This window comes from Lepisma saccharinum, chromosome 8 (genome assembly GCF_977018435.1).
Source record: "Lepisma saccharinum chromosome 8, izLepSacc3.1, whole genome shotgun sequence".
Taxonomy (NCBI): Eukaryota; Metazoa; Arthropoda; class Insecta; order Zygentoma; family Lepismatidae; genus Lepisma; species Lepisma saccharinum.
The window spans coordinates 50318658-50344132 of NC_139236.1; the positions used below are offsets into that span (position 1 = coordinate 50318658).

Below are 25475 nucleotides of genomic sequence, written 5' to 3' on the forward strand. Positions count from 1 at the left end.
AAGATTGTGAGTGCTTTGTTTCCAATTTTATAGATTTTATTTTGTAGAAACCTTTTTTTATGTTTTGTTTTCTTTCAGCTTGTCCAGATGATATTTTTCATAATTTAGGCAACAAGAGAGTTTCCAAATTTATTAAAACATTAAAGGAAATTAACATAGCCTTTATACCATATGAATCACAGGTAACACATTTTTGAAGAATTACATGAATATCATAGATCATGTTTGTGTTTCCAGAATTAATTTTGCTCACACCAAATAAAATATTAAACTAATTATTCTCTTCATTTCACTTGCCAAGGTTTCAGTTGGCAGTTTATGTATTTTAATGATCTTCACATCTCTTGGTGGTTCACTTTAGGTGAAGGTTGGATTTGTAATTTGTTAATCGTGATGATGTAGATGGATGAATGATGAAGTGGATAAAAGGTCAGTCATATGCAAGGTTATTCAAGAAGGACAGTGCAAAAGTCAAACTGACTTATTCATACCTGAATTGAGCTAACACAACTGTTGTGATATGAATTGACACAAGAAGCCCCCAAGTTTTAAATACACATTTCTGGTATTTAATGTGGATGCCGTTGATGAATTTGGTTTCATAGGTAGCACAGTTGCTAGCACAACGTCAATTTATCAGTATGCAGGAACTAGAACTTTTTCTGGATCATAAATATCCAGGGGATTTGAAATCTTTCACCCAATTCCCATTGTAGTTCCTATGTTATGCACTCTTCCAGAATTGTGTGTGAAGAAGTGTCAGTGCACTCTTGTGACAGTTTGTGTGAATTCCTTCGTGATGTAGAATACTTTCCTCATTTTATGTTGTAATCTTCCATACACAGTGCCACTGTTTACTGATGCTGACTCTCACAGACATTTCCTGTGTGGTTGCAATTTTTACCACTTATTCCACAGCCATTCCATTTTTGCACTTTTTGGATAACTTGTATATTCATGCACTGCCAGTAATTTGAATGCAGAAGTTATGGTTTTGTGGCATCCTTAAGTTCTTGACAGTCAAGGTTGATGGATTTATCTGCTGGTTTGTTGTACCTTCTTCATTTACCGTATTGTCTTGACATTATTTACAGTGCATGCTGTTAGAATGCAGCATTCATACCACCTTGAAGCATGCTGCTTGCTACCATAATCAGATAGATATATGTTATGCTTCTACTCAAGCAAATTTGGTAGCTTTCCTAATCGAGGTTTTGTCACGTCTCGTCTGTAAGCACATGGTGGAGCACTGCAGTAGAGCTAACTCTCATTGTTGATATATGTAAGTTTAGGTGCAGTAAACAAAAATAACTATTCTTCCTATTCTGCGCTCACCTCAAAGAAATTCCAGTTTAAATTTTCATTGTTGAGCTTACAACATGCTATCAGAAACATGTTCCCCTGCTTTTGGAACATGCCACCTCCTACCTGCCTGCCTGTGTCGTGTTCAAGAAGGATTTATATTTTTGCTTCTGTGTATTTTGCTCAAAGGTGATAAGTAGTAAATTGATAAGTCAACTTTAGATCTTTCACGTTTAACATGCTGGTATGAAATGCGACAAGAAAGAAGTAGTTTATTATAGTCAAGAGATTGTACATAGCTTGTTCCTGCTCTCGTTATTATATTTTGACTGAAGTCTGAGTGTATATCAACCACTTGAGAATAAAAATGAAGCATAATGTTAAAAATTAACAGTGTTATTTTTGTGAATATAAGTAGAGATAATGAACAAATAACCAATACCATATTCGTTTTAGGCTCCTTTTGGGAATTAGTAGCTAGATTTTTCATTCTTTCTAAACTAGTTGTGCATTTTCTGTAGTTTTCAGCTCTCGGAACACTTGCAGTTTAACTAGGCCTTTACGGGTGCTTCAACAGAGCAATTGTTTCACTCCAGCTAAGACAGTCTTGAGTTAATAACGATGTATTTTCTCTCAGACATGACTCCATCTTAAGCACAAATATTAATGTATTTGGAAAAAGTACTGTGTCTGCACTACGTACTGCATGCTTCAACTGACCATTCCATTTTGACTAACATCATCATCATCATGTCGTTAAGATTTAGTGCTTAATTTTTGTCCACATTTCCACAATTTATATGTTAAAGGAAGAGGATATGCATAATGCTGTTTTGCACCTCTTTTGCAGAAGACAAATATCAGAGTAAGATGAAAAATATTGTCAGTCTCTTGTGAATAATTTTTTACATAGAAATGAGAGCGAGTGTGTACCTTTGCCTTTGTATAAGCTGCCTTCTTAATCACCAGATATGAATGGCACTTGTTTAACTGTACATAAAATCCAAACATAGTTGAAATAACATCAAATATTCACAATCAAACATGCATATCTATTTGTCAATCAAAACTAAAGACAATGTGGATATTCATTTGGCAGGTATTTTTGTAATCCGTTTCAAAACTGATCATGATGTTTCCCTTTCAATGTAAAATAGTACGTGTAAAATTATTATTTGTTAGTGAATTTGTTTTTTTAAGATTTTCATTTTTAATCCAGAAAAGATCTTAGAATGAAATCTTTTATTGTTGAGAACCATAAAGGATGGTGAAACCAGATCATGAAATTCAGTAATTGGTAGCATGTGTACATTTTATCTTTCATTTATTTGTCTCACATTTTCTTTCCATAATAATTGCATTGTGGTTAGGAACATCCTCCTTTGTGTGCATTTTCACATGAAGCATGGTGCAGGTTTCATAATTTGGGTAGCAGGTTAATAACTAACAAAATTTCTGCACAATATGAACTGATGATTGTAAAATAATGCCATGAACATTTTTAAAAAAATCTGGTTTGAGTACAAAAGGAAGTTAATGTCTGGGTGTTACTTTGTGTCACTTTTGGGTAATTACAATGAAAAGTATAAGTGGTGATTAGATGAAATTGATGAAGAAACCTCACAAAGAACATCCATGTCTAGGCTGGGACTTGAACCTATGAACTTTGGTGATAAGATTGAAAGTCAGCCCTTTAATGTGTCAGCCATCGAGTCTGCTCATTATCTCAAATTTTCAGAGTAACACGTTTCTTCATTAACAGAAAGTAGGAGAGGAAAATTCAAAATTCTCGAAGGGGAGAATAACGGGAACAATTATGACATCTTGTGGGGATAAGTTTTTTATTTCTTTTAACATAATTTAGTTTAATTTTTCTTTCCTTCCTCCTCTTGAGGAAGAAACAAGTTTTGTTTAAAAGATTTGGGGTGGGAATATCCTCAGGTTGTGTACTCCAACCAAATTTTTATTAAGTACTGATATGTTGTTTTGTTTGCCATTTTATGAATAACACACTGCTACATTTGTTCATTGTACATGTTGATATTGTACACTGATAATCTTATGTGATGCTTGGGAACTATGTTAAGCACTGGGAAGCATAACCTGTGTCTATAATGATCATTAACGTGCCTGTTGTCTGAGTTGCAATTTGTTTGTACTAATATCTTTGTTTGTTAAAGTGACTGATAATAAGTTCTTTCCAGATCTAATAGCACGGTGAAGGGATTGTTTCATGCATTATTGTAGTTAGCATTTTGTAACATGTCTCTGCATTTACTAACATGAAGGTCCTTTCTAACTTTCTAACAGTATGCCCAGAGGAACTTTTCAATGAACTCTGCAAATCATGTGCGGCAAGAAAGATAAAAACACTGAAAGAGATCAACATAGCATTTTTGCCATATGAAAGCCAGGTTAGTTGTGTGAAATTAGTCGCTGGCTTTCCACAATGCTCTGACCTCCCTCCCCTATTCTGCGAAAATCAAGATTTAAATTATATTTTGGAAGCACAAATATTTTGTTTTGTTTTTTGGCTTTTTGGTTTGGTTTTGCCTATTTTATAATATTACATAGTTTAATTTTAGTTTCATAGAATAGAAGCGTTTGATTTTTTTATTTTTATTTGGAGTATTGTATTATTTGCATGGTAGACGTTCGACAGTGTAAAAACTGTAGCTGTGATGCTTACGTAGAGAAATAAGTCAACATTAGGGTGTGGATTTATAGGCACTATAGAATAACAAAAGTATGTCAAAGCAGGCAATAAACTTGAACTTGCTGTTAATCTTTATTGCCATATCCTATCTGTGAGGATTAACCAGACAGGAGGTTTTCAAGTGCATGATTTTCACATGTACAGTGCTGAATATAATATAATCTCTGGTTTTATGTGTTATATGCCACCCTGTGGCACTGGCTGAATGCCCGTTCTCAAGAAGTTTACTGCCATTGGGCTAACTGCTGCCCCAGCTGCTCTTTAAAGATTAATTCTTTTATTGATTTCAATTTTTTTGGATTCTATTTTATTTTTGCATCCACTTTCTGTTAACTTTTGGTTAACCATGATAACAACGATGAATGCTGCTTAGATGAAATGATGAAGGTGACTCGCAAAACAAAGACTTTTTTCTTCGGTGAATCGTGGAGATAGACAAAGTAGCAAAAGAAAGTTAGAATAAGCAAGAGTTTCAAAAAGGCATTTTTAGGCAATATTATGCAAAAATAGGCATTTATGTGCACTCTAAAAACATGTTATTGGCCTCGAAGCAACATGAAATAAATTATTAACATTAAAAGCCCATGTATTACTACAAAGGAATACAAAAAAGGAAAAAATCCACACCCTAGTACTAGAATTGTCTAGTGTTACAACTGTCACAACAACAGTGTTTCTAGCATGAAGAGACTGATGTATAATCTGCTGGTATTTACCTGAACACTGTAATTATTTATTTTACAAGGCATATGACTACATTGGCAATCTCTAAAGATGTAAGTATGTGAAAGATAAAATACCTTTTATTTGGTCACTAACATCCTTTTGGAATGGAAAAAAAAAATCATTAATGTTTTCTTCTGATATGCAGTGTTGAATTAAAATAGCAAATGTACAGTAAGTAATAACATTTTGTTCAATTGTTCTTACTGCCCTGTCAAAATTTGAAGTTTGACACAGGAGAATTTATTTGATCTTGTAAAATTCACTTTACAAATATCTAGTGATTTGTAAACTTCGAGTTCTGAAGAATTTTATTTTTCTTAGTTTTTACAAGCCTTCTCTCAGTAGCTTGGTAAATGTAAGGGATGTTTAGCCTGACTTATCAAAATAGTTTTTAGTATTTTCTTTGTCTTTGAGGTTGATTTTAAATAAACTCCTTGAGTTTAGATTTTAATGATTAGTAAGGTTTGTAGTTTTGAGTACCACATACAACAGGAATGATGTGACATTTTTGCAAATGTGAATTATATATTTATATCCATAATATAACACTAAATTATAGATGTACCAGATTGGTGACACTATATTGAATGATACAGATTGAGCACAGACTAATCTATTGCATCCCTAATATAAATAAAATTTGTCTTGAAATAAATGATACAAGGGCTACATAACTAATGTTTGACTTAGCTGTAATTTTTTTTTGTGTACTCTCTAGAATAGTCTTATGGCTTGGGAGTGGAAAAAATTGTAATTAGTATGTATTACCACTGTAATAAAGAAACTGTGAGGGGTCAAATAGTGCATTTTATCTTGTTTCAACTGTACTTTATTTTATTTTTTTCAGGTGTTTTCTCTTGATTTCCCTGAGACATTTGAGTGTTTCTACAAGCCCACATTCACTGGCAGTAAAATTGCTACATTGGAGAGGATAGCAGATCAAATTGCTACATTGTGTGCAACGTTGGGAGAATATCCTTCTGTAAGATACCGAAGGTAAATAGTGTACATATTTCTTTGTCACTAACTTTTGTTACTTTTTCGTACTTGTTAACTTTTGTATGTGTATTACATTTAATTATTTCAGTATTTATCAAAATGACTTGCCTCGTTCTTCTCCATTCCAATTGCACACTGTACTCCTATGCTTGCAACTCTCTCAGCGTACATTATACCCATACATTCATAACAGTGGCACTTTTTTTTTTAAGTGATACCAAAATGATTAAATCTAGAAATCTAAATAATACAGGAAGAGGTGAAAGTCTCCATGCATTTCAGGTATCTGTGAGGCACAAGAATGTTGGCTCTTTCTTCATTGATGAATATCGGACGATGTATATGTATCTGGTTCTGTTGAAGTACCATATCCTCAGTTCTGAATGAGAATGGGGACTTACCTGCATTCTTCCAGCAAGACCTCACCTCACTATAGCATGCAGGTGCATTAATGGCTGGACCAGTAGTTTGCTGGCCATTGGATTGGCCAGCATGGCCTAGTAGAGTGGCCGGCCACCAAGGTTACCAGACCTCACTCCCATACATTTTTATCTGTATGTAAAGTCCTGGTGCATCGGGAGAAGATTTGTGATGTTGACCACCTGAAGGAAAGAATTACAGAAGCTTGAAATGAGATCTTGTTGCAAGCTTCTGTGATTATCTTAATAATTTTGGTATCACTTAAGAAAAAGAAAAGAAAATGTGTCACTGTTATGTGTGGTTATAATGCATGCTGAGAGAGTTGCGAGCATAGGAGTACAGTATGCCATTGCAATGAACGAGGCAAGCCATCTTGTTTAGGTGCAAAGTGAGGGTTTTGCAGCCCTTTGAGGGCCAAGATCTGCCAATAAATTCAAATCTCACATATTATTCTTCTGTCATGTATGAATAAGAGCTTGTGTACAGGGTAAAGTCTCTGAGTATACGTACATTATGTACTCAAACAGAAATTTATGGCATATTTATTTTTGAATTGATTAGAAATGACATTGTGTTTCGAATAATCATCATGTTTATCTTATTCAGATTGGGTTCAAAACATGATTGACTAGTGCATCTGAATCAGTAACATTTCCTACTTTGTCACACCACTAGTAGACGCTATGATTGGGAAATTGCTATGCTCAGTACTCTGTGATTTATTGTTATTATTTACATTAAAGACTGTTTTTGGATTATTTGCAGTGACTTTGACAAGAATGTCGAATTAGCACAAATGGTACAGCAAAAGTTGGATGCGTACAAGGCAGATGAGCCCACAATGGGTGAAGGTCCAGAAAAATCTCGGTCACAACTTCTCATCCTGGATCGAGGTTTTGACTGTGTATCACCACTTCTTCACGAGCTCACCTTCCAGTCTATGGCATATGATTTGATTCCAGTTGAAAATGATGTGTACAGGTAAGGGTGGTTCCGGGTGCCAGGATCACAAGAAACAGACGATTTCCTTTTTGATGATTTTTCCTTGGGAGGTCAATAACCTAGCATCTCACAATATCTCATCGTCACATTCAGAGTTATGTTGTCACAGCAACATGAATGAGAATCCAGTTATGGTCCACAACAGCCCGTTATTTTTTAAGAAATAAGTGTAAAACATGTCCTATTAAACTATATGGTAGGTATGTACATAAATAAAAAACAATTTCCACTAGTGTTTGCTAGTATCTGTCATTTTGGGTATCGGAAGTAAATCTTGGAACTCGTCACTGGTATATGTGGGTGCTCGTATCCTGTATACAATTCTCCCCTGTAATGTCGTTACCTGGTAAATAGTGGGTCCCAGGTTTGATACCTGGTTGAGAAACATTGCACAGTGGTTCAGATCCCACTTTAAACTGTAGGTCCAGTTCCATTTAGCCTATATGTGCATAAGTGGACTTAAAACAAAACCAAACTCAACTCAAAAAACTCAGTTCTCACCTGTATGAATGTTGGAGTGTTTTTACCAGTGTCATTCTAAGAAAATCTGGAAGATGCAGTAGCTACAGGTTTTCATGTTTATAAGCTACCTCTGAGGGAGTGTTTGACTCAAGATTTTGTTGACAAATGTTTCGCCATCTACATTGTATTTGTTCTTTTATCTGTTTCATGCAGTCATAATTTCCATAGTTCCAATTAACTTTAAGGAAACCTAGAACAGCAATCAGATAACTAGGAATCCCAAAATGTTTTCGTTGCATGTGTGGGAAAGATACATGTAGTTTGGTAAATGTTTAACTTTGTAATTAGGAATTTTAGTATACTGGAAGTATTAGATGTTTCTTTCTCTTTTTTGCAGGTATGAGGCAACAGCTGGTGCTGGAGAGAAAGAAGTCCTGTTGGATGAAAACGATGATTTGTGGGTGGAACTTCGACATCAGCATATTGCTGTTGTTTCACAGTGAGTATATTACCGTGACATTACCAAAAAAAACAACAAAAAAAACATGTTGTCCACAAGACTGTGGAAAGTGTGTGTGTAATGATTTCAAAAGTAATTGTTTCCTGCATAAACAATGTGTATACTAGGGCAGGAATTCACAATTTATATACAAAGAAACACATTGTTTTTGTAACATTTAACATTTTACAAGCTACTTGTTTAAGTCATCAGTCTCAATGGAGTTAGAAGTAAAAATTTTTATTGTGGGTTACGTAGTTTGACGAATAATTTCTGTAATGGTTAATTGTTTGTTGTTACTGCTAAGCACATTGTTTTGCCAACTATGTTTTTAATTTATATCGTGTTCCCTCAAGCTGATGGCTAGTTTCTCATCTTTCATGTCCTTATTTTGTTCAGCCTGCCATTGTTCAATTCTTCTTCCAGTTTTACCCATACACATTTTACATTGGATGTGATATACACCCACGAGTTTCAAGTTTTCCTGCCATGTTAATTCAAACAATATATAACGGCATTTTGTACTGACTAGGGATGGGCTGATACCGATAAAGTATCGATATAAAATTTATCGATACCGATAACTGATATTCTACCGATCTGATATAAAATTCCAAATGGTTCACTGACGTACTTAATAACTGTACGTTACCAGATGAACCAAACTTCTACAATGGAAGAGAAGCTGTATATTTAGACATTTACTTTAAAGGAAACATATGCGATAGAGAATATATGTTTATATCCATAAAATGTACAACGAAATGGCACAATATTGCATTAATTTTTAAGATATAGATATATCAAATCGGTAATTTTCGATACACTGATATGCCTATGTCTGCCGATACCGATAGATATGTCCCATCCCTTGTGCTAACACTTTATCAATATGCATTGGTTGAACTGTCGTGTACGATTTATATCTAATAGTTACACTCTAAAAATATACTGTAAACAATTTTAAAGTACCTGGATTTTTTTTTGGGGGGGGGGGGACAAAAATGAATAAACTAAAGTACACTTTCAGTTGACAGTTGCATATGTATTTATTGTTGTGCAATAATGGGCAGAGTGACACATAAGTCATATTATTATTATCCACTTGTTTTGGGTTGTTTCCATTGGAGAATCAGACTCCTACTCATTTGTTTATAACTGTGGAGTCATTTTAGCGATGAAACTAGCTTGTGTTTCGGTTATTGAAGAATACCTGAAGCATTGTTAAATAATTTTTCATACATGTACTCATTGCATCATTGTTGCTTCATTTATCAGGAATGTTACTAGAAACTTGAAGAAATTCATTGAGTCGAAACGCATGCCTTCAGGTGACAAACAGTCAATGAGAGATCTTTCAATGATGATCAAGAAAATGCCACAGTATCAGAAGGAATTAAGTAAATATTCAACACATCTGCATTTAGCTGAAGATTGCATGAAGGCTTACCAAGGATATGTTGACAAGCTGTGTAAAGTTGAACAGGTGCGTAGTTAATGCATGCGAATTGTAGTGTTTGAAATGCAACTCTGTTTGCTTCCTGCCAATAAGTCACATGGATGCTATTGCCAATGCATTCACCTTACCTGCTGTTGTGGCGGGAAGGAAACAGAGTTATTTTTCTTATCCTATAGTAAAGCATACAATATGAGATGAACTATGATAAACTTCATTTCAAACTTTTTTTTTTCCTTTTTTTTTGGCCAATGGATATTCTAATTTAAATTCAATAAGTACCTAGAGTAGGTGCGGTTGGCCCTATAGCACCCAGGAACAGTGAACTCCCAGTAATGTATGGTATTCACTTTGAGAATGAGCAATAAGCAATGTCTTTACCTTTTCGCAATTTGTCGCAAAAATTTATACACAGTAACTAATGTATTTGTGGCTGTAGCACAGTGAATTCTTTTACCAAGGTAGAAAAATTGCAAGTTGGCTATGCTGGTGGAGTTACTCAGTTGAATCCCCACAGGACAACCCGTACATAGTGAATGTCGAGGAAGGTAAACAACACCGCAAATGCTCTTGATACAGAGCGATATCCTTTGAACCATGGAAACTGTGTCACCGTGTTGCCACATGCAACAAACATCTTTACTCCATTGAATAAAACTCTGTATAAAATTGGTTCCGCAGTGTGAGTTGACAACGGTAACGGGTTTTAAAAACAGCTGCAGAAAGCTTCAAAGCAAGTCCAAGATCATATTTGTAGGACTACCCAATACTAAGAAAGTGTTATTTCACAAAATTCAGAATGTGTTTTGGCCAATTTAAAAAATCTGAAAATTAAGAATTGTATTTAAAACCTTTCTACCTACACTGTATATAAATTTCATCACGATTGAACCAAAAGTTTTTTATGTATAGAATTTCAAAGAGAGTGGTTGTTTGGAAAACACCAGAAAACTGGTATTTTTTCCTTCTCATGACTACAAAAAATTGAAGGAATATTGAAAAAGAAAAAAAAAATTGTTGTAGCTTAATGCAAAGTTGAATAAGCTAAATGTCGATGTAACTTGTTTTTGTATAGGTCTACTGTTTAGTTTCAAATTATGGCTCTTTTATTTTGTGAGTGAGTTTTATCATTGATATTTTGTGGCATTAGTAAGTTATTAAAATATGTAGTGATAAGTTGTGAATCCTGAGAAGCAACCTAGCATTGTGTACTGCCTGTTAATTTTTACCAGTACCTGGCTCAACTGTGAAAAAAATATCAATTAGAGGGATTTTTAGGGCATATTCTCATGATTTCCACAACAATTTTCTACTGACTGTGCATGTTGTGGCTTTTAGTCTGTCTTAATTTACAGTGTTCACAACATGTGGTGTGAAATACTTATGGCAGGGAGTGTAGTTCTGCATGCTAGAGTACTCCATTGGACTACTTTTGCTCGAAAATACTCGAACGAATCTCCCACACTCGAGCGTGATACACTTGATCGTACCACACTCATAGTGGAATGATTGACAACATCCCATATTTCAGAGCCTAATAAGCAGCGCTGTCAACCTAAAACCTATACATGGAAGGAAAACGCACTACGCTATTACAATTCTAAATAATAATTCCGTATATTATTATGTAAGCTAAAATACAATATATATGAAAGTATGCAATATCTATAGACTGAAATGTAAAGTGGATACACATGCTGACAGACCTGCCTAAGCAATTACAAATATTGTATCACAGTGCAACAAAATGATAATCATATCCTGCGAAAGAATAAACTGCAGTTATAACATTCAATCGAACATCATTTTAATGTGACAATAATTGTAGAAACATTAAATGTCAGCCTTTGTAGTTTCAACCCATAATCATCTATTTCATTTTCACATATCTTTTAGTGAAAAAATAATTCACATATCTTGGTAAGATATACAAAACTGCATTTTAACATGGAGATAATGACTATGTTCACTTATTTTTCAATTTCACGTTGTCTTTACTTCACGATCCATATTTGAGCATCCATTACCATAGACAAATGACGGAAATACGTATATTAATACGGTTCGAGAATTTGAGTGTTTTTTGCTCGAGCGTAAGACCTATCAATTCTAAATGCAATCTAACTTTGCCCGTGTGAACTATTTGCCACTCAAGCAAAAAATGTGTAAATTGTAATTTAGTTTCTGCTCCTTCTCTTTCACTTTCTGTCTTGCTATAGTTGAGTTCCATTGTTATATTTCATTACGCATCTTATTATTGTTCTTCCTATTGTTAACTGGTTTATTCTGATTTTTAGGATCTGGCAATGGGAACAGATGCAGAAGGAGAAAGAATTAAGGATCACATGCGGAATATTGTTCCTATTTTGTTAGATCAGTCTCTTACAAACCACTTCGATAAAATAAGGATAATTTTGTTGTATATACTTTCAAAGAATGGAATTTCAGAGGAGAATCTGACAAAATTGATTCAGCATGCACAAATACCAGAAGATAAGCAAACAATAGTCAACTTGGCAAATTTAGGATTGAATGTTGTTGTAGATGTAAGTATTTTTTTCTTTTGTTGTGATTTAATTCTGAAACTTTTTGTAGTGAATAATATCCCCATGAGAAGGAATATGTGTAAGGATGGCACTCAATTGTCTATCTCTTCCATGTAGTACACCCTGTGCTGTATTTCATGCTTATGACTTACTTACCTGGGCCCAAAAACAGTATAATCTTCTGTGGGAATTTGTTACGTGTCGTTCCATATGTTAAGATGACCAGATGTCCCATATTAGCCGGAACAATCCCTTTTTTTGAGCCTCTGTCTCGATTTTTTTTTAATGTTAAGTGGGGTGACAAAATGTCCCTTTTTTGTGAAAATGACTTATTGGCATAAAATTTCTCCAACAATACACCTTCTCTACTTTTAGATATACAATGAAACCCCGATTTTATGTTCCCGCATTATACGTTTTTCCGCTTAACCTTTAAACCACCGGGCGGGTTTACGGAAGTAACCCCTGTTTTGCCGAGGCTTTTCCGCGCGATATTTAAATTTTATTTCGGAAAAACGTTATAACTTGTAGACTATTGGACCAATCTGCTTCGGGTAAGTTTTGTTTTCAAGCTAAAACACCAGGGCATGCAACTGTGTACAATTCAGAATAGCCAAAGTGAAAAAGACTGGCTGGGATGGACCGTGCCCCCCAAATTTCCAAAAAAAAATAATAAACATCTGGACCGCCCCATCTTTCCCCACTCCTATGGGAAAAGGACACAAACTTTAGCTTTATTTTATAGTAATAGACCTTTCATATTGAAATGAAAGTTGTTTCATGTTCCTAGCTGGCACACAAAATGTAATATGAGCCGATATGTTGAAGTCTGCATGCACAGCTCGAAAAACAAGGTTAACAAGGACTCGACCGAACACGTGACCTGGGCATGTGTGAAAAGTGCTCCAACCTTGACGAAAGCTTTTCCCAGGAAGCCTGTTAGTGTTTCCACCACAATATAAAAGTATCAAGGTGCAAATAGCGTGGGAATTTTACCTAATTCATCTTGACACACAAATGTGACAACGGCGACAAGACTCTTATTTTGCGTGACACACATATGTGACAACGGCTGTTTAAAGGTTAATACGTCCATCCAGTCAGGCCTCGGCAAAAGTAGGACGTTCACCTCGATCTTACGTTCGCTGTAACTCCGGTTTCCCCGCTTTATACGTTTTCCAAGCTGTGATGATGTCTTAAAATTTGGCAGAAACCTGTTCTGTTGACTACGTACGTGACTTCTCCCTCATTTTTCTTGCTTTTGAAACTGGTTCATTCACCACCTGTCCTTGAACTTCCAGATGTTAGGTTTTCATGCGAGAGGAGGGAGGGAAGAGGCATGGTCAGTGGAAGGGGGAGGGGAAGGCAGGATGCAACTTGCGTTTGTAGCACCTTCCTTGACGACAGGAAGGAAAATGGCACTTTTGCATTCCCGGTAAAGATAGAATGGGCCGATTCTTCTGCCTCAGGATCCGACAAGAAGCACACTGTTGCCAAACCGATTCTCGCTAAATGGTGCCTTCCTTAGAATTTGGACAAAACAGAAGTTTGCCCTCCCCCCTGCGAGTGGAAAATTGACAACAGGATTCGATCACCATTCGCTTCTTTGCTCACCCAGATTTAAGGAATCCTTTCTAGTTGATGGGAACGAAAAAGAAAAGTGGGAGGAGGGCTTGTTTGTGAAAACTTTTTCTTTCTTCTTGTCTGCAGCGTTAATAAGAAGAGTTTGCCAATCTCCGCTATCCGATACTGAATAACAACTGCACTACTTCTTTAATGGGAAGTTGTTTAGATTCCTAAGAAAATACGATTGAATCTAGTCTATATTTCACTGTAAATTATTTTTAATCTGAAGTTTTTTCGCGAATGCTATGTGATTTGATCATCAGAATGAAGCTGAAAATGTATAAGCTAAAGTGATTATTTTTTTCTATGGGCAAATGAGCGATATTTTACTCACTGAAAAATATTAGACCCCCCCCCCCCCCATTGTCAAATCAATTGTTTGGGGGAGGGGGATGCGAAGTTCGGACACATGTATTATTCTGCATGGGGCAGAGAATGGTTTCTTTTCTACAGATTATGTGACTCACGTGTTGTACAGTGACGGAGTCAGGAAAAATGAGTGGATAAACGAGGGGTGTGGCAATATTGTCTGGGAGCAGTCAAATTTAGTGCCTAGTTAAGCCATGGTCGCCTAGTTAGTATGGCGTCTGACTGCCGCAATGGAAACCTGGGGTGGGTGATCTAAGCTGCCTCATAAAGTGGTTCTGGAGCTCACCTAGCCTCAAATAAATGGGTATCTTGGGGCAACCCTGGGGGGTAAAGGCTGCCCAAGCATGGTGCGGATCACATCACCTTCAAATTGTTAGAGATCAAAGAATAGGGTGGTAAAGGTGGCCAGAGTATGGTGCTGTTCACATCATCTCCCAAATACCCCTATATATGCATCCCGGCATGGTGCAAAGTGGAACTTTACCTTAACTTTTTCTTGTTTCCTTGGGGGAGGGGTGGGGGATGTTTGCCCTTTCTGTCCCAATTTTCTTGCTTGTGTGGGAGAGAGAATCAATTAGCATAAAGGCAAAAAACTATCGTCCCTTCTCCTTTCCTCTGCGGTTTACAATTAAGCAGTCGCTCCTGGATATGTACATTCTACGAACATAGCTAGCGTACTACAAATACAACTACCCATGTCCCCCCCCCCCCCCGCAAGCTCATTAATCCCCCACTGGTGTGCACGATTGAGCACATTTCTCTCTTTTTTTTTAATGCCTCGATCTGGGTCGAAAATGTTTCTCGTATGTCAGTAGCATTGAGCATTGAGAGCTTAAAGCAGTGATTTCCCCCCCGGCTTTCCTTCTGCAACTTGGCCAGGAAATGGGCACACTTCTGATAATACTTTTTTTCAACAACTGCATCAGTGCCGCTCCACCACCTGTTCGTCTTCCCTTCCCTCCCTCCGATTATTGCCAGGAGTGGTGTCTGCCCTGTGTCTGTGGGCAGCGAGCAGCTGGCACCCGGCACCAGTGTTTTCGTTTTGTCTCCTGGCTCCAGATCAATGACTCATCCATCGTAAAGGGAAGAAAAATTGCATTGTTTTGAATCTCTCCTCAGAAGGTAGTTTTGCTTTTGAAGATTACGAAACACCAGCACCAGATACAAAGCGACCAGTTAAAAGACAAGCTATTTTTTTTTCTTTTTCTTGTTTTGCCTTCTGATAAACATCTTGAACACACAGAACAGTGCAGGAAGGAAATTCACACGATGCTAATACTAATATACTTGATACTTTTGTTGGGAACCATTCACGTGTTGAAAATAAAACGCAAAATATTAAACGCGGACCAGGAGGAAGAAAGAAAAAAAAATGTTATTTATGGGAAAACTATTGGTGGAAGGGGTGTTTGCCCTCCGCAATACTGCTAAATCCAACAATAAATCATCGGTTAATATGGACGTAAATAACAATCAGTGGCATGCCCAGAGGAGGGGTTGATGGGGTCGTCAAAAGTAGGTAAAGATGCAAAATGAGGGCTGACTATTAAAAGATATATACATAAGCATAACCACCCTCGCCACACCCTTTCCAGAATCATGGGCACATCACTGATAACAATTCCCCGTATTGTGACGTCAAAAAATGCATTTGACAAAGCTTGTTTTCAGTTCACTTTATGCTGTTGGGCTGATTGGGACTGGACACACATGCAGCTAAAATGGAATCTGAATCATTCTACATGTCTCCACTGTGAACTGAATCCAGGACACTTTGATTACTGTAATAAAGATATTTGACATTATAGCGTAACGTGTGTGATCAAACGCAAAACCGCACAATTTAATCAATTGGAAAACGACTGGGCTGCGATCGCGTGCAAGGTAAAACTGATGTTAACGACCACACGTCACGCTACAAGCTTTATCTTCTTGTGTCGTACTTCTTGCACCGTGCTGCGAGAGTTTACGGGCAGCTAGCGCATGAAGCACGAGACAAAAGGGACCCTGAAATAAAGAAACTTATGAATTATGCACGTTTATGCAATTGTTTCGAAGGGATTCGCCAGTGGATAGCAATGCTTGCCTTCTCCGCTGTAATCTAGATTTTTAGCTTCGTTCTCCCGACGTAATATCCTTTCTCCCTTTCCAATGTTGCCAAACGGGTAATCCAACAGATGAGGTTTAAGGTTAACTTAAAATCGGGCTTTCAACCAGTCCCACCTTTTGTAAATGTTGCTATTTAGAGCATGTGATTAAAATAAATTAAATGATTCACACAATTCAATTTTAACAAACATATGTATATTCAAAATTCCAAGAATAATACTCTAAGCGAGCATACACAATCTCCCAAAATACTAGAGTTGGAGCAATTTTAACAATCAATGCTACATTAACAGTAACCTGCGCGTCCTGCGCGCTACTTTAATCTCATCATGTAACTTTCTATATAAATATACTTTTTGTCAATAAACCACGAGTTTGCACCTAAATACAGTTTAAATCCCAACCTTATACTGGATGAGGCGAAACGCCATGAACAGCCGGTGTGTACCGGTTTTATTTGTTTCTAAATTACCTTAAAGACACAATTTGCAAATATAGCGTACCGCTATTTCTTTTGTTTAGACCCGAAAATACCTCTCTTTTATGCTTAATCAAATGCCTCTCTTTTATACTTAATCAAATGCCTCTCTTTACGTTTAATCAAATGCCTCTATTTATGTTTAATCAAATGCCTCTCTTTACGTTTAATCAAATGCCTCTATTTATGTTTAATCAAATGCCTCTCTTTACGTTTAATCAAATGCCTCTCTTTATGTTTAATCAATTAGTGCTACCGAAAGGCGGGCAAAGGTATTTAACTACCGGATAGTAAATTTGGTATAAGACAGCAAGAGCCGCAGATTTTCTAATCGAAAGCGCACGTTCGTGCGTTCGACTCCTTCGACGGCAAACTAGAGCAGTCAAAAAGGGAACACTTCACTGTCAATCTTCAAACGCTGGCCATGCGCGTATAGATTTTGTTAGTTAGTTCTAATATGCAGCTAGTCACGATTAACGTAAGAAAAAGGGGGGGGGGGGGAAAGGACGACCGAAAGTAGAAGCACTGTTTGTTTTCTAGAATTGGTTACTCAAGTTCCATAAAAGTCAAAGTAAATTATCAAAATGTTGGCAGCGAACGGCAGGGTCGCAAGTTGTTATAACCATTTCCGTAGCACGATCAAAAGATAGTTTTTGTACATACCTCCACTAAAGTTCAATACACACAAAGGTCCACGCCTTCCTTCCGCTATACTCATTCAACAGGCTTCTGCTTATCAACGGATGGAATGGCTGGTTCCCACTTCAGGAAGCTCTTGTGGAGTCGTATCTCATGCCGATGGAGAAACGGTCGTCGAGCCCAAGGACAGGCACCTGCCGTTCGGAGCGAGAGTGGCAAGTAGCTACGAGAGGCGAAACGCACACGCCGACTGACTGAAACAGCGTATTTTAGGAGCTGACCGGTGATTTCAGAAATCGCCGCTAGAGGCAGCACAAGAAGTCATCGTGAGGGAAAGCGAGCTCCGATGGCTAAAAAAAAGGGAACGTCGCTTTTTCTTCACTTTTTTTTGAACGTGTAATGTTTGCTGCGCAAAAATAATGCAAACGTTACAAATACCCCCTACTAATAAGAGAAAGTAAAACCACTGATATAGAGAAGGCATTACCATATATACCCATTAGTAACCAACAATATAAGAAACGGTAAAGCGAGTAATACTAGTTAAAAAAATATTCCAAAATTTAACAAACACATAATGAGCACCCTAAATCGTAATCACCAATCAGAGTTCAACTCTGACAATTTTCATAATTTACACGTAAAGTTCAAGATTGTTGAAAACCAATTCTGTTGTCAATCCTCCAATTTGCAGAACATCGTGCACGCCTCCCGGTCGAAACACCTCGATGTCTGACAAAATTCCAACTCTCTCCGGACTGAAACATATCTGCAACGTTGTCATTCCTAAGCATACATGAAAGGCTACGCCGAGTTGCACAGAGAGTTGTAACTCTGAACCATTTCCCAAAGAGCACCAGTAGTATATCACATCCTCGGAGGAGTAAAAACATAGAAAAGAAAAAAAACCAGGAATCAAAAACTAGAAAAGAGAGAAGGAAGATATAAGAAATAGAAAAGAAGAGGGGGGAAATACTACAACAGGGAAAAGGAAGGTAGCACTATTACAAAAGATGCAAGAAGCAGGAATAACAATAGGATACACAACATATACAGAGTCAATATTCAAGAGAGCATAATGAACAGCATTAACAAACACCTTTGTAAAGAATGAAGAAAATCATTCCTAAATACACATACAGCCTTAATTATAAGAATAATACCAGTGTGCATGACACTAAACCTTGGAAATAATTAACATCACATATATATATATATAAGAGCAATTTAAGAAAGGGAGCTAGGATACACATCGGAGGAACCAAGCACCACCCCATAAAAAAAAATCTCAAAGCCCATTATGAACCGGAAGAGACACACTATGAAGGACGCGGCACATTACCGGAACCGGTGAACGGGGAAGAAGTAGGACGACGGCGACACGTCGAAATTAAATGACCCCTTCGGCGACAATAGGTACAGTATGGAAAATTATCTTGAGAAGCGGACCGAGAGGAAGAGGGAGGAATGGGCGCCCAGGAAGTTACAGAATTATTCCAGTGAGCAGTTTTGCTCGTTTCTATAGCAAAAATCTCTTTTGCGTATTGGGTAAGTTCCGTCAAGGACTGGGGGTGGCCGCGAAAAAGGAGACAGCCCATGGAAATGTGATTAGATGGAGGAGAATAGTCTGTAACAGGACGGTTTCGTCCCACGCAAGCGCGAGAGCAGAAGCTGAAGTGACTATGTCACATACAAAAGGATGGAGATTTTCATTAAGTCGCTGAAGGCGTGTAACATATTGGTTTACTAACAAGAGATACTGATGGTTAGGAACCAAACAGTTCCAAATAGTAGATTTGAGGTCATCCCATGAAAGGGATTGAGACAGAGCCTCCAACCAGGTATTTTCCAAAAACCCTGTAGTGCGACGAAAGGCATTATGTAGAACCCACTCCAAAGGAAAATGACCATACCCAATAAGTCGCTGCAAAGCTACCATAAAAAGGAAAAGCTTAGGGGGGTCCATACCATCGCAGAGCGGTAAGGCGTCAATCGCTCTATTGAGATTTTTCATTTTGATAGTATCTAAGGGTGACTGGGAAGGAACAGAGGAGCATGAAGCCTGGGGAACAGGAACGGAAACGGAAGGAATAGGAACAGAAGGAGGAGGGGTTGTTAACAATGGACGAGTAGGGAAAGCAAACGATGGACGAACTGTGGAATCGGAAAATCGATAAAAAGGAGGGAGAGAAGAATGATGCTGTAAAGGCGGAGCGGAAGGAACCGAAGATACAGGCAAATGAGAATTTCCCAAAAAGGGTAAGGCCGGCAGAGATAACGCGGTTTGGCAACCAGCGTCAACCACCTTTACGTCGTCCTGAGGAGCCATAATTAGCTATGCAAACAGCCCGTACAAATATAAAAGCAAACACCAATGGGAGAAAAAAAGTGAAAAAATTTAAGACGGACGACAAAAATGCAATCTACGGGCACAGTAAAAGATATATATATATATATCCACTAAGGGACAAAAGAATAAATAACAGAAAAAGAGCTGGAAAAAAAGAAGGGGGGGGGAGTAACGACCGAAAGTATGTAGAAGATACGTTATAATTGTAATGAAAAGGAACAATGTTGGTTGCTTAAATCAAAAAAAAATTGCTGCTAAGTCTGAACTGAATCCAGTTAGTATTGCACAAAAGATAATGTAGTAAAACACAAGATATATGTACCTGAAAAAGGGAAAAGAAAAAAACCAATTACCCAAAAAGGGGGGGCCCAAAAAACAATCGGGGGGGGGGGGGGAAATTGTCAGGTTAAATAATAACAACAATAATGATGCCGCAATGAATCAGAAAACCACGCTCTGCTACCAAATTTTATAGCGTAACGTGTGTGATCAAACGCAAAACCGCACAATTTAATCAATTGGAAAACGACTGGGCTGCGATCGCGTGCAAGGTAAAACTGATGTTAACGACCACACGTCACGCTACAAGCTTTATCTTCTTGTGTCGTACTTCTTGCACCGTGCTGCGAGAGTTTACGGGCAGCTAGCGCATGAAGCACGAGACAAAAGGGACCCTGAAATAAAGAAACTTATGAATTATGCACGTTTATGCAATTGTTTCGAAGGGATTCGCCAGTGGATAGCAATGCTTGCCTTCTCCGCTGTAATCTAGATTTTTAGCTTCGTTCTCCCGACGTAATATCCTTTCTCCCTTTCCAATGTTGCCAAACGGGTAATCCAACAGATGAGGTTTAAGGTTAACTTAAAATCGGGCTTTCAACCAGTCCCACCTTTTGTAAATGTTGCTATTTAGAGCATGTGATTAAAATAAATTAAATGATTCACACAATTCAATTTTAACAAACATATGTATATTCAAAATTCCAAGAATAATACTCTAAGCGAGCATACACAATCTCCCAAAATACTAGAGTTGGAGCAATTTTAACAATCAATGCTACATTAACAGTAACCTGCGCGTCCTGCGCGCTACTTTAATCTCATCATGTAACTTTCTATATAAATATACTTTTTGTCAATAAACCACGAGTTTGCACCTAAATACAGTTTAAATCCCAACCTTATACTGGATGAGGCGAAACGCCATGAACAGCCGGTGTGTACCGGTTTTACTTGTTTCTAAATTACCCTAAAGACACAATTTGCAAATATAGCGTACCGCTATTTCTTTTGTTTAGACCCGAAAATACCTCTCTTTTATGCTTAATCAAATGCCTCTCTTTTATACTTAATCAAATGCCTCTCTTTACGTTTAATCAAATGCCTCTATTTATGTTTAATCAAATGCCTCTCTTTACGTTTAATCAAATGCCTCTCTTTACGTTTAATCAAATGCCTCTATTTATGTTTAATCAAATGCCTCTCTTTACGTTTAATCAAATGCCTCTCTTTATGTTTAATCAATTAGTGCTACCGAAAGGCGGGCAAAGGTATTTAACTACCGGATAGTAAATTTGGTATAAGACAGCAAGAGCCGCAGATTTTCTAATCGAAAGCGCACGTTCGTGCGTTCGACTCCTTCGACGGCAAACTAGAGCAGTCAAAAAGGGAACACTTCACTGTCAATCTTCAAACGCTGGCCATGCGCGTATAGATTTTGTTAGTTAGTTCTAATATGCAGCTAGTCACGATTAACGTAAGAAAAAGGGGGGGGGGGGAAAGGACGACCGAAAGTAGAAGCACTGTTTGTTTTCTAGAATTGGTTACTCAAGTTCCATAAAAGTCAAAGTAAATTATCAAAATGTTGGCAGCGAACGGCAGGGTCGCAAGTTGTTATAACCATTTCCGTAGCACGATCAAAAGATAGTTTTTGTACATACCTCCACTAAAGTTCAATACACACAAAGGTCCACGCCTTCCTTCCGCTATACTCATTCAACAGGCTTCTGCTTATCAACGGATGGAATGGCTGGTTCCCACTTCAGGAAGCTCTTGTGGAGTCGTATCTCATGCCGATGGAGAAACGGTCGTCGAGCCCAAGGACAGGCACCTGCCGTTCGGAGCGAGAGTGGCAAGTAGCTACGAGAGGCGAAACGCACACGCCGACTGACTGAAACAGCGTATTTTAGGAGCTGACCGGTGATTTCAGAAATCGCCGCTAGAGGCAGCACAAGAAGTCATCGTGAGGGAAAGCGAGCTCCGATGGCTAAAAAAAAGGGAACGTCGCTTTTTCTTCACTTTTTTTTGAACGTGTAATGTTTGCTGCGCAAAAATAATGCAAACGTTACAACATCCAACTATAAATGATCACCTCCTCACCCCCCCTCCAATTACCCGATACTTATAAAACAAGCAACTAATTACCAGTTTACAGAGTAAATGAAGATCCCACAATCGGAAGCATAAATGGAACCTAATAGGCGGCAGATAGAAGCAGTCATCCACTGTCCCTACCCTCGAAAGTGGGTCACGTTAATCCGTCACTGATTTTCACAGCAGGTCTTGTTTTTTTCCCTTAGAAATTCATAATCAAACTTTTTTACCGGTTGAATTATTTTTTACACAATATACCCCCTAAAAGTCGATTGTAAAGTAGTTTCAAACTGACATATGAGTTTCCCGTCCTCTATGCTTTCTCACTTTTTATGTTTCCCGCATTTTACGTTTTTTATTTACAGGTCCCTGAAAAACGTAAAATCGGGGTTCCACTGTAGTGGTATATTTTTAAATTTATTTCAGGGAGGCTAAGGATTTGTTATCTATGCTGATTGGTGTTTTTTTCTGTATTACTGCCTGTGCACTGCAAATTACCTTGAACATGCTGATATTAAAAAAATATAGGAATTTTGAAGTTTTATTATGTATGTACTAATATTTGACAGAAAAATAAAGCATTGTTCAATAAAATTCTAGTTTTTCGTATGAAATGCTTATATTATATTACCATAATTTGAATTTGTATAACCAGATATTTATCCACTCAGGGGAACAGAAAAAAGATTTACCAAGTCACTCGAAAAGAGCGAATCACAGAGCAGACATACCAGATGTCCCGTTGGACTCCCATTGTCAAGGATTTAATGGAAGATTGCATTGAAGATAAATTGGACCAAAAGCATTTCCCATACTTAGCTGGGAGAGCAGCAACTTCTGGATACCATCCTCCCACAAGGTATGCTGTTGTTCATGAGCGTAACTTGGACCTAACTTGAAGTTGCAAATTTGAACTTGTGACTTAACTTTGGAGGGAAATATTAAACTTGGGATTTAATTATGTAGGGGGCCAGAATGAAACTTGGGATTTAACTTTTGGGGTAGAATCAAATTTGGGACTTAGCTTTTGGTGGCAGATTCAAACTTGTGACAACTTACAAGAGTAGAATCAAAATTTGGACTTAACTTTCGGGATCAGAATCAAACTTGGGACTTCAGGAAGCAGGATCGACAAGTTTTCCATCCCATAAAGAGCCCAGAACTAGTTTGCTAAATAACTTACATTTGCACAATCATAAAAAAATACTCTTCAATACTTTGCCCCTCAGGTCCCAGGAGGTTAACAAAAGTACGAGGGTCACTATTTATATTTTGAGCCTTGGCAACAGTGATTGAAGTTAGGCGCGATTTGACGTTTGCACGGAATTATCTGGCATTATTGACAATAACATACTTCAAATGTTTTGTCAATAGCTTCATTTGTGTTGTTTATGTTGCCTTGGAGATTGCGCGACAACAATAAAATGGAATTAACTCGTGAACATTTTTGTGCGATGATTTTTTACGATTTTCGACGTGGATTATCAAGACAAGAGTGCATCAATCAGCTTACTTCCACATTTGGCGATGAAGCCCCATCCTTTGCCACTGTGAAACGCTGGTATAACGAATTTAATCATGGCCGCCATTCGCTCACCGACGAGATTCGAGAAGGCCGTCCAAAATCAGTTGTTGTTCAAGAAAACATTGATGCTGTGCAAAACCTAATACTGCAAGATCGTCATGTGACATACTGTGAGATTGAGGCAACCATAGGCATTAGTTCCACCAGCATATATAAAATATTACATGATCATTTAGCTGTGAGAAAGGTATGTTCTCGTTGGATCCCACACAATTTGACAAAAACTCAAAAAGATGCTCGCGTCAATTGGTGCAAACAAATGCTTAATAAATACAATCGTGGTGCTTCAAAAGACGTATATAAGATTGTAACAGGTGACGAATCATGGATATATGCATATGAGCTGGAACGTAAACAGCAGTCGACTGTATGGGTGTTTCAAGATGAACCCAATCCAACAAAAGTTGTTCGCACTCGAAGCACATCGAAACAAATGGTCGCCTGTTTTTTTCGGGAAAACTGGTCATGTGGCAACTGTACCTTTAGAGGAACGTAGAACGGTCAACTCTGAATGGTACACAACAATTTGTTTCCCAGAGGTCTTCGGTCAAATACGGAAAACAAACAAACGCCGTCTGATCATTCTTCATCAAGACAATGCCAGCTGTCATACATCTCGTCTAACAACTGACTTTATGAACAGTCAAAAAATCGAATTGATGGGTCATCCGCCGTACAGTCCAGATTTGGCACCCAATGACTTCTTGTTCCCGAATGTCAAGAATAAATTGCGTGGACAACGATTTTCGTCGGCGGAAGATGCCGTTGATCCGTTCAAAAACCATATTATGGAGGTGTCTCAAGAAGATTGGAAAAACTGCTTTGACAAATGGTTCGAACGAATGCAAAAGTGTATTGACCATAAAGGAGAATACTTCGAAAAACAATAAAGCAGTTTTCAATGCCAAATTCCTGTTTTTTCATTGTTAGGCTCAAAATATAAATAGTGACCCTCGTATCCTTAATTTTAACCTTAATTTTTTTTTTTGGGGGGGGGTAATGCCTACCCTTCCTCCCGCCAAGTTACGCTTATGCTGTTGTTTAGTCAAGTATTGTTGTCTGTATATTTTTGTTTGTATTGTATCCCTTGAAACATCTGTTTGTGTTTGTTTCTTCCCCACACAACCATTCACGACCTTTTCATTTATTCTCTTATCTGTGAAACCTCAAGATTTCAGTATATTGTTATTTTAATCACAGCTGTTTCGCACCTTGAAATCCAGTTTTGTTTGTAGAATATTGACTTACACATTATTTTTTATTTTTGTACTGAAAATAATGTAATCTGTGAATTTTTTTTTTTTTCTATTCTTAAAATGTTCCATATCCAGACACCCAAAAGTCAACCTCACTTCCATGTAGCACACTCCAGTAACTGCAGTGTTGCAGGCCAACAATTATGGTAAATATAATGTGATGGGGCAAATAGCCCAAGTGTTGACACACCAAAAATTTTCAACATTTGAATCAGTCAATCAATTGATGAAAGCACAGTCAACGCGAAAGCCACTTAAAAATTTTTTACTGCTCTTCCCAATATACCATCATACAGGGTGTACACAAATGAATATCGGAGTTTTTTAAAGTGCTATGTATGGTTATGTAAGTAACCCAGTAGGTTCTCTCCTACATGTGATGAATGAGCAAATGTGGAAGTTTCAAATCTACATGCCCAAATTTGTTTCCTAACTCTGCCGTATGACAGCGCCAGTTGTAAAGATGGCAGCGACTCCCGAGCGTAAGGCTTTTGGTATCTTGGAATTCGCGAGGTGTAATTTAGTGAATACAGTCCATCAGGCCTATTGGTGAAAAGTTGGA

The 25475-nt window shown here is 37.6% G+C and overlaps 1 protein-coding gene across 4 annotated transcripts in view; it reads left to right on the forward strand.

The window, feature by feature from the left end:
• Window positions 1-25475, forward strand: part of Rop (Syntaxin-binding protein Rop) — an 87009-nt gene that overhangs the window by 52569 nt on the left and 8965 nt on the right. For 3 of the 4 annotated variants that reach the window (XM_083126638.1, XM_083126635.1, XM_083126637.1), the window contains exons 4-10: window positions 3613-3716; window positions 5592-5740; window positions 6929-7144; window positions 8025-8126; window positions 9405-9612; window positions 11880-12128; window positions 22744-22931. In XM_083126638.1, the coding sequence (XP_082982764.1) occupies window positions 3613-3716; window positions 5592-5740; window positions 6929-7144; window positions 8025-8126; window positions 9405-9612; window positions 11880-12128; window positions 22744-22931 (1216 nt within the window). Of the gene's footprint in view, window positions 1-78; window positions 183-3612; window positions 3717-5591; window positions 5741-6928; window positions 7145-8024; window positions 8127-9404; window positions 9613-11879; window positions 12129-22743; window positions 22932-25475 lie in introns of all 4 variants that reach the window. The other variant, XM_083126636.1, reaches the window with a different exon arrangement.